The 12783-nt window shown below is 39.1% G+C and overlaps 1 protein-coding gene across 11 annotated transcripts in view; it reads left to right on the top strand.

Moving 5' to 3' along the window:
• SBF2 (SET binding factor 2) overlaps positions 1 to 12783 on the top strand; it is a 528961-nt gene that overhangs the window by 301274 nt on the left and 214904 nt on the right. For all 11 annotated transcript variants that reach the window (XM_077963424.1, XM_077963415.1, XM_077963418.1 and 8 more), the window contains one exon: positions 2116 to 2214. In XM_077963424.1, the coding sequence (XP_077819550.1) occupies positions 2116 to 2214 (99 nt within the window). The remainder of the gene's footprint in view (positions 1 to 2115; positions 2215 to 12783) is intronic.

Consider the following 12783-nt stretch of genomic DNA (forward strand, 5'->3'; position numbering starts at 1 on the left):
ATAGGGCAGATGTGACTCAAAATAAGAATGCTATTTGCATTTATTGTGCTCTTTTTTAAAAGCACCTTTCCATTTATCATTTAACTCTATATTCACAGCAGCCCACTCTGGTGGATAGAACAAGAATATTATTCTCATTTCAATTTTTGAAAGAGTACTGTATTAGAACCAAAAATCTAAAAAGTTTCTTGATATCTATAAAAAAACCACATTCCTAGATCCCAGGATATTGGAGAATCGTGATAGTGGTCATGTTTTGCCTCTGGTGATTTTCTTTTATATAGGGAAGGTAGGAATGAAGGTCTTAAATATCTTTGGTTCAGAGGAGAAGGATCTTTTTTTTTTTTTAAAAGATAGTGAAGTATTCACAGGTAAGAATTTTTAAAGAAGAGGCACATGTTTTAGTTCTGTGTAGAATATGTTTACTGCATCAGATGCTTTAATTAATAACACAAAGCATACGAAGATTTAGGAAACATCCTGAGGTGGACAATTTTTTGTAATCAATTATTGGTCATTGATTCTCTAATACTACATATAACATGATTGGTTATTGATTCTACTAACATATCAGCCTTTAGATTCTGTACTAAGTTCATAACATAATATTTTATGGGTTTAAAATAGATGGTCTCCAAGGTCTTTTCTAGCACCTACGTTTTGTTAGTCTTTGAAGCTTTATGAATAGTAACATTGGTTTATATATTCTCTCTTTTCTATTCAAATTTATCTTCCTCTCACAGCTTCATCACAACTAAAAAGCAAGATTAGTTACTTACAGAAAACTTACTTGCCACAGCCTCTATTTTGTAGGTCTTTCCCGTGCTTGGAGTGCCCTCCTCTGTTCTTCATGCTCTGCTCTTATCTCACCACCTCTTCCAAACTCTCCCAAAGTCATTGACTCTGAGAGCCACTCGACTGCGTTAGGCTTCATTTTATGTCTCTAACTTTATGTGCTAACTTATTTTTTATTTATTTATTGTTTATACAAATATACTCTAGATTGGAAACAATGATAAGCCAAGGTTCCTATTGGGTCACCCATTAGTGTTCATCCAGTTCTCTGTTTGGCCTACAGTGGTGACTTTGGGTGTTTTACTTTTGTTACTTGACTGCCAGTAAATCATATGTATATATCAGTCAAGAGCCTAAGAAAAATGAACCATCAGAACTAACTAATTTCTCATTCTACCCTCTTTGGCCATTTGCATGGGAATGCTTTGGTAGAAAAATAGCATTTGCTCCTGGGAAAGTGATCCTTGTTTTCACTTAGCCTAGGGCAGTCTACCACAATGGGGTATTACGGGGGCTTTGAGAGGCAGCTTGCATTGTGCATGGCCTTGTCCTCACACTCCCATCAGCTAGATGTCTTAGAATGAAAAGAATGTTTGCCCTTGATCATCTTTCTGAATCCTAGCCTAGAATAGGTAAGCCATAGTTTTATATGCCTATGCAGCGAATCTATTAGTTCCTAGAAGAATCCTGTATTGTACCTTTTTATTTTTATTGTCCATCTATTTACCCTCCACAATTTTTTTTCCTGTCAGCCTTCTTTTCTTTACCCTAAGTATACAGACTCACACAGTTCTCCCAGTAAATTAGTTAATAAAGAGATAGTTTGAGACTAGAAGGAATCTAAAGGCCATTTTGTTCTTCTATCTTATTTTAGAGATGAGAAAACTGAAGCTCAGGAGTTTAAGTGCCTTGTCCCAGATCACACAGTATCAGCAGAGCTAGGACTAAAGTCTGAGCATCCTGACTTGGACATTTGGTTCATGTTTTGTGAGTTAAGGAAGTGTTTAGACACTTTCTAACTGTCTGAATTTCTCTGACTGAGGCCTGTGGAATGACAGGGTCTCTCTGAGTTCCAGAAATGACTTTTCCCTAGAAGAAATAGGGCCCTAAATCCTCAGGGAGGGACCACTATACAATTCAAGGGTTTGATTGACCCTGTAACCCCAGAATGGAGGTGAAACCCCAAAACCTAAAATATTTTGTTTTAAAAATAATGTATATGTTGGATTTTTTTGGCTTGCAAATTGTATGAAATTATCACAGTTTTTGAATTTGGCATATTTTGGAATTGATGTTTTGCCTTTTGATTCTTTTTCCTAGTTGGTAGCCTTTGAAGTAGAGAGAATTAAAGTTGAAGAAAATAGCCCAGTGAAGATGATAAAGCATGTCAGAGAACTTGCTGAGCAACTATTCAAAAATGTAAGTAAGTATATTTATTTAGACAGTCATTAATTTTATTTATTTATTTATTTTATTTTATTTTTCCATAAGTTATTGGGGTACAGGTGGTATGTGGTTACATGAGTGAGTTCTTTAGTGGTGATCTGTGAGATTTTGGTGCACTCATCACCCAAGCAGTATACACTGCACCATATTTGTAGTCTTTTATCCCTCGCCTCCCTCCCACTCTTCCCCCCAAGTCCCCAAAGTTTATTGTATCATTCTTATGCCTTTGCGTCCTCATAGCTTAGCTCCCATGTATCAGTGAGAACATATAATGTTTGGTTTTCCATCCCGGAGTTACATCACTTAGAATAATAGTCTCCTATCTCATCCAGGTTACTGTAAATGCTGTTAATTCATTCCTTTTCATGGCTGCGCAATATATGTATGCATATATATATATATATATATATATATATGGCACAGTTTCTTTATCCACTTATCGATGGGCATTTGGGTTGTTTCCATGGTTTTGCAATTGTGAATTGTGCTGCTATAAACATGCATGTGCAAGTATCTTTTTCGAATAATGACTTCTTTTCCTCTGAGTAAAACCCCCTAGTGTGATTGCTCGATCAAATGGTAGTTCTACTGTTAGTTCTTTAAGGAATCTCCACACTGTTTTCCATAGTAGCTGTACTAGTTTATGTTGACACCAGCAGTGTAGAAGTGTTCCTCGTTCACCACATCCACTCCAACATCAACTGTTTTTTGATCTTTTGATTATGGCCATTCTTGCAGGAGTAAGATGGTATCGCATTATGGCTTTGATTTGCATTTCCCTGATCATTAGTGATGTTGAGCATTTTTTCATGTTTGTTGGCCATTTGTATATCTTCTTTTGAGAACTGTCTGTTCATGTCCTTAGTCCACTTTTGGATGGGATTGTTTTTTTCTTACTGATTTGTTTGAGTTTATTATAGATTCTGCATAGTAGTCTTTTGTCAGATGTATAGATTGTGAAGATTTTCTCCCACACTGTGGGTTGTCTGTTTACTCTGCTGACTGTTCCTTTTGCTGTGCAAAAGCTGATTAATTAGGCCCCAGTTATTTATCTTTGTTTTTATTGCGTTTGCTTTTGGGTTCTTGGTCATGAAATCCTTGCCTAAGCCAATGTCTAGAAGGGTTTTTCCAGTGTTCTAGAATTTTTATAGTTTCAGGTCTTAGGTTTTAAGTCCTTAATCCATATTGAGTTGATTTTTGTATAAGGTGAGAGATGAGGATCCAGTTTCATTCTCCTACATGTGGCTAAACAATTATCCCAGCACCATTTGTTGAAAAAGATGTCCTTTCCCCACTTTATGTTTTTGTTTCCTTTATTGAAGATCAGTTGGCTGTAAGTGTTTGGGTTTATTTCTGGGTTCTCTATTCTGTTCCATTGGTCTATGTGCCTGTTTTCATACCAGTACCATGCTGTTTTGGTGACTATGGCCTTACAGTATAGTTTGAAATCAGGTAGTGTGATGCCTCCAAATTTGTTCTTTTTGCTTAGTCTGGCTTTGGCTATGTGGGCTCTTTTTTGATTCCATATGAATTTTAGAATTGTTTTTTCTAATTCTGTGAAGAATGATGATGGTATTCCGATGGGGATTGCATTGAATTTGTAGATTGCTTTTGGTGGTATGGTCATTTTCACAATATTGGTTCTACCCATCCACGAGCATGGGATGTGTTTCCATTTGTTTGCATCGTTTATTATTTTTTTCAGCCGTGTTTTGTAGTTTTCCATGTAGAGGTCTTTTGACTCCTTTGTTAGGTATTTTACTAAGTATTTTAACTTTTTTGCAGCTATTGTAAAGGGGTTGAGTTCTTGATTTGGTTCTCTGCTTGGTCGCTGTTGGTTTATAGAAGAGCTTCTGATTTGTGTACATTAATCTCGTATCCAGAAACTTTGCTGAATTCTTTTATCAGTTCTAGGAGCTTTCTAGAGGAGTCCTTAGGGTTTTCAAGGTAAATGATTATACCATCAGCAAGCAGTGACAGTTTTAGTTCCTCTTTACTGATTTAGATGCCCTTTATTTCTTTCTCTTGTCTGATTGTTCTGGCTAGGACTTCCAGTACTGTGTTGAAAAGGAGTGGTGAGAGTGGTTATCCTTGTCTTGTTCCAGTTCTCAGAGGGAATGCTTTCAACTTTTCCCCATTCAGTATTATATTGACTGTGGGTTTGTTATAGATGGCTTTTATGACATTAAGGTATGTCCCTCATATGCCAGTTTTGCTGAGAGTTTTAATCATAAAGGGATGCTAAATTTTGTCCAGTGCTTTGTATCTATTGAGATGATCATGTGATTTTTCTTTTTAATTCTGTTTATATGGTGTATCACATTTACTGACATGTATGTTAACCTATCCCTGCATCCCTGGTATGAAACCCACTTGATCATGGTGGATTATCTTTTTGATATGTTGTTGGATTTGGTTAGCTAGTATTTTGTTACGGATTTTAGCATCTGTGTTCACAAGGATATCAGTCTGCAGTTTTCTTTTTTTGGTTATGTCCTTTCCTGGTTTGGGTATTAGGGTGATGCTGGCTTCATACAATAAATTAGGGAGAGTTCCTTCTTTCTGTGTCTTGTGGAATAGTGTCAAAAGGATTGGTACCAATTTTTCATTGAATGTCTGATAGAATTCTGCTGTGAATCCATCTGGTCCTCGACTTTTTTTTGTTGGTAATTTTTAAATTACCATTTCAATCTTGCTGCTTGTTATTGGTTTGTCCAGGGTATCTAATTCTTTCTGATTTAAGCTAGGAGGGTTGTATTTTTCCAGGAATTTATTAGTCTCTTCTAGGTTTTCTAATTTATGTGTGTAAAGGTGTTGCCTTGAATGATCCTTTGTATTTCAGTGGTGTCAGGTGTAATATCTCCAGTTTCATTTCTTAGTGAGATTATTTGAATTTTCTGTCTTCTTTTCTTGGTTAATCTTGCTAATGGTCTATCAATTTTATTTATCTTTTCAAAGAACTAGCTTTTTGTTTCATTTATCTTTTGTAAATTTTTTGTTTCAATTTCATTTAGTTCTGCTCTGATCTTGGTTATTTCCTTTCTTCCGCTGGGTTTAAATTTGGTTTGTTCTTGTTTCTCTGGTTCCTTGAGGTGTGACCTTAGATTGTCTGTTTGTGCTCTTTCAGCCTTTTTGATGTAGGCATTTAGGGCTATGAACTTTCCTCTTAGCACCGCCTTTGCTGTATCCCAGAGGTTTTGATAGGTTGTGTCATTATTATCATTCAGCTCAAAGAATTTTCTAATCTCCATCTTGATTTCGTTTTTGACTGAATGCTCATTCAGGAGCAGGTTATTTAAATTCCATGTATTTGCATGGTTTTGAAGGTTCCTTTTGGAGTTGATTTCCAGTTTTATTCCACTGTGGTTTGAGAGAGTACTGGATAAAATTTCAATTTTCTTAAGTTTATTGAGGCTTGTTTTATGGCCTATGATATGGTCTATCTTGGAGAAAGTTCCATGCACTGTTGAATAGAATGTGTATTCTGCGGTGGTTGGATGAAATGTTCTGTATATATCCGTTAACTCTGTTTGTTCCAAGATATAGTTTAAATCCATTGTTTCTTTGTTGACTTTCTGTCTTGAGGACCTGTCTAATGCTGTCAGTGGAGTATTGAAGTCCCCCACTATTATTGTGTTGCTGTTTATCTCATTTCTTAAGTCTATTAGTAATTGTTTTATAAATTTGGGAGCTCCAGTGTTAGGTGCATATATGTTTAGGATTGTGATATTTTCCTGCTGGAGAAGGCCTTTTACCATTATATACTGTGCCTCTTTGTCTTTTTTAACCACTGTTGCTTTACAGTTTGTTTTGTCTCATATAAGAATAGCTTACCCAGCCAGGCATGGTGGCTCACGCTTGTAATCCCAGCACTTTGGGAAGCGGAGGCAGGAGGATCTCCTGAGGTCAGGAAATTGAGACCAGCCTTGCCAACATGGTGAAACCCCATCTCTACTAAAAATACAAAAATTAGCCAGGCATGGTGGCAGGCACCTATAATCCCAGCTATTTGGGAGGCTGAAGCAGGAAAATCACTTGAACCTGAGAGGCAGAGGTTGCAGTGAGCCAAGATTGCACCACTGTACTCCAGCCTGAGTGTCAGAGCAGATTCTCTCTCAAACAAAACAAAACAAAACAAAAATAACTAAAAAGAATAGCTACCCCTGGTTGCTTTTGGTGTCCATTTGCATGACATGCCTTTTTCTACTCCTTTACCTTAAGTTTATGTGAGTCCTTATGTGTTAGGTGAGTCTCCTGAAGGCAGCAGATGGTTGGTTGGTGAGTTCTTATCCATTCTTCAGTTCTGTATCTTTTAAATGGAGCATTCAGGTCGTTTACATTCAGTGTTAGTATTGAAATGTGAGGTACCATTGCTTTCATCATGCTCTTTGTTGCCTGTGTGCTTTGGTTTTGTTTTTTGTTTTTGCTTTTTAACTTGTGTTTTTGTTTTATAGGTCCTGTGTGATTTCTGCTTTAAAGAGGTTCTGTTTTGATGTGTTTCCTGGATTTGTTTCAAGATTTAGAGCTCCTTTTAGCAGCTCTTGTAGTGGTGGTTTGGTAATGGTGAATTCTTTCAGCATTTGTTTGTCTGAAAAATGACTTTCTTTTGTATATGATGTTTAGTTTTGTTGGATACAAAATTCTTGGCTGATAATTGGTTTGAGGAGGCTGAAGATAGGGCCCCAATCTCTTCTAGTTTGTAGGGTTTCTGCTGAGAAATCCACTGTTAATCTGATAGGTTTTCCTTTATAGGTTACCTGTTGCTTCTGTCTCACAGCTCTTAAGATTCTTTCCTTCGTCTTAACTTTGAATAACCGGATGACAATGTGCCTAGGTGAAGATCTTTTTGTGATGAATTTCCAGGTGTTCTTTGTGCTGCTTGTATTTGGCTGTCTGGGTCTCTTGCAAGGCCGGGGAAGTTTTCCTCGATTATTCCCCCAAATATGTTTTCCAGGCTTTTAGAATTCTCTTCTTCCTCAGATACAGCGATTATTCTTAGGTTTGGTCGTTTAACATAATCCCAGACTTCTTGGAGGCTTTGTTCATATTTTCTTACTCTTTTTTCTTTGTCTTTGTTGGATTAGGTTAATTCGAAGACCTTGTCTTCCAACTCTGAATTTCTTTCTTCTACTTGTTCAATTCTATTGCTGAGACTTTCCAGAGCATTTCCCATTTCTAAAAGTGTGTCCAAAGTTTCCTGAATTTTTTATTGTTTTCTCTTTAAGCTATCTATTTCCATGAATATTTCTTCCTTCACTACTTGTATCATTTTTTGGATTTCCTTGCATTGGGCTTTGCCTTTCTCTGCTTCCTCCCTGATTAGCTTAATAACTAACCTCCTGAGTTATTTTTCAGGTAATCGAGGATTTCTTCTTGGTTTGGGTCCATTACTAGTGAACTAGTGTGATTTTTGGGGGGATGTTGAAGAGCCTTGTTTTATCATATTATCAGGGTTGGTTTTCTGATTCCTTCTCATTGGGGTAGACACTGTCAGAGGGAAGGAAGGTCTAGGGCTGAAGGCTGTTGTTCAGATTATTTTGTCCCACAGGGTGTTCCCTTGATGTAGTACTCTCCCTCTTTTCCTATGGATGTGACTCCCTGTGAGCCGAACTGCAGTGATTGTTGTCTTTCTTCTGGCTCTAGCCGCCCAGCGAGTCTACCCGGCTCCAGGCTGGTACTGGGGATTGTCTGCACAGAGTCCTGTGATGTGAACCGTCTATGGGTCTCTCAGCTGTGGATACCAATGCCTGTTCTGGTGGAGGTGGCAGAGGGTGCAGTGAACTCCCTGAGGGCCCTTAGCTTTGGTGGTTTAATGCTCTATTTTTGTTCTGATTGCCCTCCTGTCAGGAGTGGTGCCTTCCAGAAAGCATCAGCTGTACTAATGTGGAGAGGGACCAGCGGTGGGCGGGGCCCTTGAACTCCCAAGATTATATGCCCTTTGTCTTCTGCTATGAGGATGGATAGGGAAGGACCATCAGGTTGGGACGGAGCTAGACCTGTCTGAGCTCAGGTTCTCTTTGGGCAGGTCTTGCTGTGGCTGCTGTGGGGAATGGGGGTGAGATTCCCAGGTCACTGGAGTTGCGTACCTAGGGAGATTATGGCTGCCTCTGTTGAGTCATGCAGGTTGTCAGGAAAGTGGGGGGAAACCAGCAGGCACAAGCCTCACCCAGCTCCCACGCAAACGGAAGGGCCAGTTTCTCTCCCACTGTGCCCCCTAGTAGCCCTGAGTCTGTTTCCAGGTGGAGGGCAAGATGGGCTTGAAAACTTACGTGAGGCTATCCGCCTCCCAGCTGTGAAAGAAAAGTGCTTAAGTTCTTCCCCGGCCTGTGAAGTCTGTAACCCAGATTTTCATCCCCCACAACCCCCGGGGCTTCTCACCCCATTCAAATAGTTACAAAGTTCAACCAAAGAATTCCTTCTCAGCGGGGCGCGGTGGCTCATGCCTGTAATCCCAGCACTTTGGGAGGCTGAGGCGGGCGGATCACAAGGTCAGGAGATCGAGACCACGGTGAAACCCCGCCTCTACTAAAAATACAAAAAATTAGACGGGCGCGGTGGCGGGCGCCTGTAGTCCCAGCTACTCAGGAGCCTGAGGCAGGAGAATGGCGTGAACCCGGGAGGCGGAGCTTGCAGTGAGCCGAGATCGCGCCACTACACTCCAGCCTGGGCGACAGAGCGAGACTCCGTCTCAAAAAAAAAAAAAAAAAAAAAAAAGAATTCCTTCTCCCTGTGGAGTTTTACCCGCCACTCCTCTGGCCACCCTCCCGAGGGATCCCTGTGGTGCCAGGCAGGAATGGGCTGCTTTGGAACCCAGCGAGCTTCCAGGGCCTTTCTGCTGCTTTCTCTACCCCTGTATTTCGCTTGGCTCTCTAACTTAACTCAGCTTTAGGTAAACCAAAACTTCTCTCACAAACAGACCTTCAGCTTCTCCACCGTGTGTTCAGGAGAGGAGGGTCTCCCTTTCCCACTTACGCAGTTGGGGCACTCACAGTATTTGGGGTGTGCCTCGAATCCCGCAGGAGCAGTCCACTTCCTTCCGAGGGTCTCTGGGTCCTCTCCGGATTGCTGGTTTGTTCTTGCAGTTGATCTGGAGCTAAAACAATGCAAGCCTCCACATGCTGCTCTATCTGGAGCTGCAATCTAGTCCTACCTCTCATCTGCCATGATCCCCTCTCTTTAGACAGTCATTAATTTTTAAAATATACTATTAAAGTATTTTGTTGACAGAACTAGAAAGCTTCCTCTTTCTGTGATAGATTTTTTGCTCTAGATTATAAATTATGAGATATTACAGTTGGTACTGTATATCAAAATAGACCACATTTTTCAAAGTAATTTTCCTGTCAATCAGTGTGTTATGAAAACATGTTAGTCACAGTTTTTTCAGTTTGTCATTTGCCCTCATTATGGTTTTTATTTGGGTCTCTTGTAAGACATAAAGGTGAGACTCACTGGAGACCAGAACCACCTCAAACAGAACTGACCAGTGTGCTCTGCTTTGGCTTGGTACGGTGGTTGTCAGCTGGATCAGGAGTTGTATTGTTTTGAACAGAGAGGGAGCGAAAAGCTGAAAGAAAAATAGCAAATTGGGAAGTGACCACAGAAACACAAGGATGAAAATATTCCATGGATAGAGGAAATGCAATAAGTTAAAAGGATTCAGATGTGGTAAAATGTGAAATAACTATTTGAACACCAGGAAAGAAAAGAGCCTAAAATGACAGAGATTATATTCATATGGAAAAATGGATTTGGGCTCATGAGTGTTCCTTATTTCTCCTGCTGTGGAGCTTTCAGTCCTAAGAAAAGTAAAGTAAGTGGGAACTGTAGTCCTCCAGGGAAAAGTTGAGGGAAGATTTAATTTTTTTTCATTATGGTTAGATTCTGACTTTAATTTAGTAAACAAAAAAATATTCTGGAAGACAGAAATGTAACATTCTATACTGTTTCTAATCTAAACATTGTCAAAGTAGAAATTTTCTTTTAATTTGTGGTTCTAACATATACTTTATCTGTATAGCAAATAACTTCTGCAAAGACAACTCAACCAATCTAAAATTAGAGCCATATCATTGATTTAAATAGAGTATTGGCATCCAAAGATTAAAATACAGTAATGGTTATACATTTTCTCATTAGTCTTTTCATAAGGGAAATGTAGAATTGAACATTAAAATCTTACTAATAAGATGGTGGTTATTGACTGTATACCTCTTGAAAAAAATAAGAGAAATTATAAATCAAGTAAACTTTTATTTTTGCCTATTTCAAACATTTTTTAAATAATTTCAAGTTTTATTTTAGATTTAGGGGCCACATATACAGATTTGTTAGCTGGGCTTAGTGTGTGATGCTGAGATTTAGGGTACGATTGATGGCATCCCCCAGGTACTGAGCAGAGTACCCAGTAGTCACTTTTCACCCCCTTTCCCCACTCCTTTCCTCCCCTGTCTAGTAGTCCTCAGTGTCTATTGTTGCCAGCTTTAATGAGTACCACTTACTTAGCTTCTGGGGAAGATGTAATTTTAAGGAAATAGTGAAGAAGAATTCAGGGTCAGTATCTTGACCGGCAACAGGTGTTGTTTAATTTAGTGATTTGACTAGATGGACCTTTTTGGACACTGGATTATCAGTCAGTGCTTTGTCACATTCATTTGAAATTTGAGAACCAATTGGATACAAGCAGGGATACTTTAAAAAATGCCTTTTTTAATGTTATTCCATTATTTCTGAGTTTTAGGTTCTACATTTAGAATGTGATCTTTCTTTGAGGGAATATATACTTTTTTGAAAGAGAACAACATAAAGTTCAGAGGTTTCATATTAAAACAAAAAATCCATCTTTTATTAATTATGCTTATCTAAATTTTGGTAAATAGAAAATTCTTAAGTTCTGTTTTATCAATTGCTAGTGGTTCATTATAAATTCTGGAAATAGATATAGTCTGCCTGTAATATTAAGGGAACAGTAATGTTACTAACACATGCAGAAATCATTAGCCATAACGTTTCTTGTGCCTGTTAAAAGATGAATTTAGGCTGAGTGTGGTGGCTCATGCCTGTGATCCCAGCACTTTGGGAGGCCAAGGTGGGCGAATTGCTTGAGGTCAGGAGTTCAAGACCAGCCTGGCCAACATGGTGAAATCCTGTCTTTACTAAAAATACAAAAATTAGCCAGGCATGCTGGCACATGCCTATAATCCCAACCATTTGGGAGGCTGAGGCAGGAGAATTGCTTGAACCAGGAGGCAGAGGTTGCAGTGAGCTGAGATCACACCACCACATCCAGCCTAGGTGACAGAGCAAGACTCTGTCTTGAAAAAAGAAAAAAAAATTACATGTGGTGATGGACACCTGTAGTCCTGCCTGTTCAGGAGACTGAGGTGGGAGGATTGCTTGAGCCCAGGAGTTCAGCCAAGGAGTTTGAGGCTGCAGAAAGCTATGATTGAGCCACCGTACTCCAGCCTGGGCAACAGAGCAAGACCCTGTCTCAAAAAAAAAAAAAAAGATGAATTTAATTTCAATTTTAAATTACTTAACACAGAAGTACTTTAATTGACTGTTACTTGTAGATTATTGGCTTCTTTACTAAGAAGCAATACTTTCAGATTTCTAAATACATCACACATTAAATCATAATATCGGTTTAGCAAAAGTACAAAGAAATTATTTTTCTGGCAACTTGCATGCCAAGATCTGTTACTTGAATTTATTGACTGATCACTTTTTTTTTTTTGAGACAGTGTCTTGCTCTGTCGCCCAGGCTGGAGTGCAGTGGTGCAGTCTCGGCTCACTGCACTCCACCTCCCAGGTTCACGCCATTCTCCTGCCTCAGCCTCCCTAGTAGCTGGGACTACAGGCGCCCGCCACCATGCCCGGCTAATTTTTGTATTTTTAGTAGAGACGGGTTTTCACCGTGTTAGCCAGGGTGGTCTCGATCTCCTGACCTTGTGATCCACCCACCTCAGCCTCCCAAAGTGCTGGGATTACAGGAGTGATCCACCACGCCCAGCCGGACTGATCACATTTTTAGTTGTTTGTAACTATGCCCAATATAATAAATGTGTTTCCTGATTAGTATACTAAAACTTAAAAAAGAAATCTGGTAGAATTCTGTTAGAAGGAAAACTTGTGTTGTGTGCTGGTCTTTGCCACTTATGGTGGCTGTGTAGAAGTAATTACAGCATGATCATCTGAGAAATTTTTGTTGACCTATTATAATAATAATATTGAGTTCATATATAAATATACTGCTTTTCTTTCCATGCCCAGCTGATAATGCAGGACTTGGCCCACTTTGGCTTTCAGAATCTTCAGTGTCTGCATGAGAGCACATTTAGCTACATTGTGTCAGGCATGGGATTAAGCACTTTACATACAATGATCTCTAATCCTCATGACAATGTAAGGCAAGTATCATTATCCCCATTTTAGTGGGGCTAATTGACTCAGAATCATATGACTCTTAAGTGATGAAATCCAGATTTTAAATTAGGAATTTTCATCTATTCATTTCCTAAGCCTGTGTTCTTTCACTATAAA

The sequence above is a fragment of the Macaca mulatta genome, chromosome 14, assembly GCF_049350105.2.
Source record: "Macaca mulatta isolate MMU2019108-1 chromosome 14, T2T-MMU8v2.0, whole genome shotgun sequence".
Classification (NCBI taxonomy): Eukaryota; Metazoa; Chordata; class Mammalia; order Primates; family Cercopithecidae; genus Macaca; species Macaca mulatta.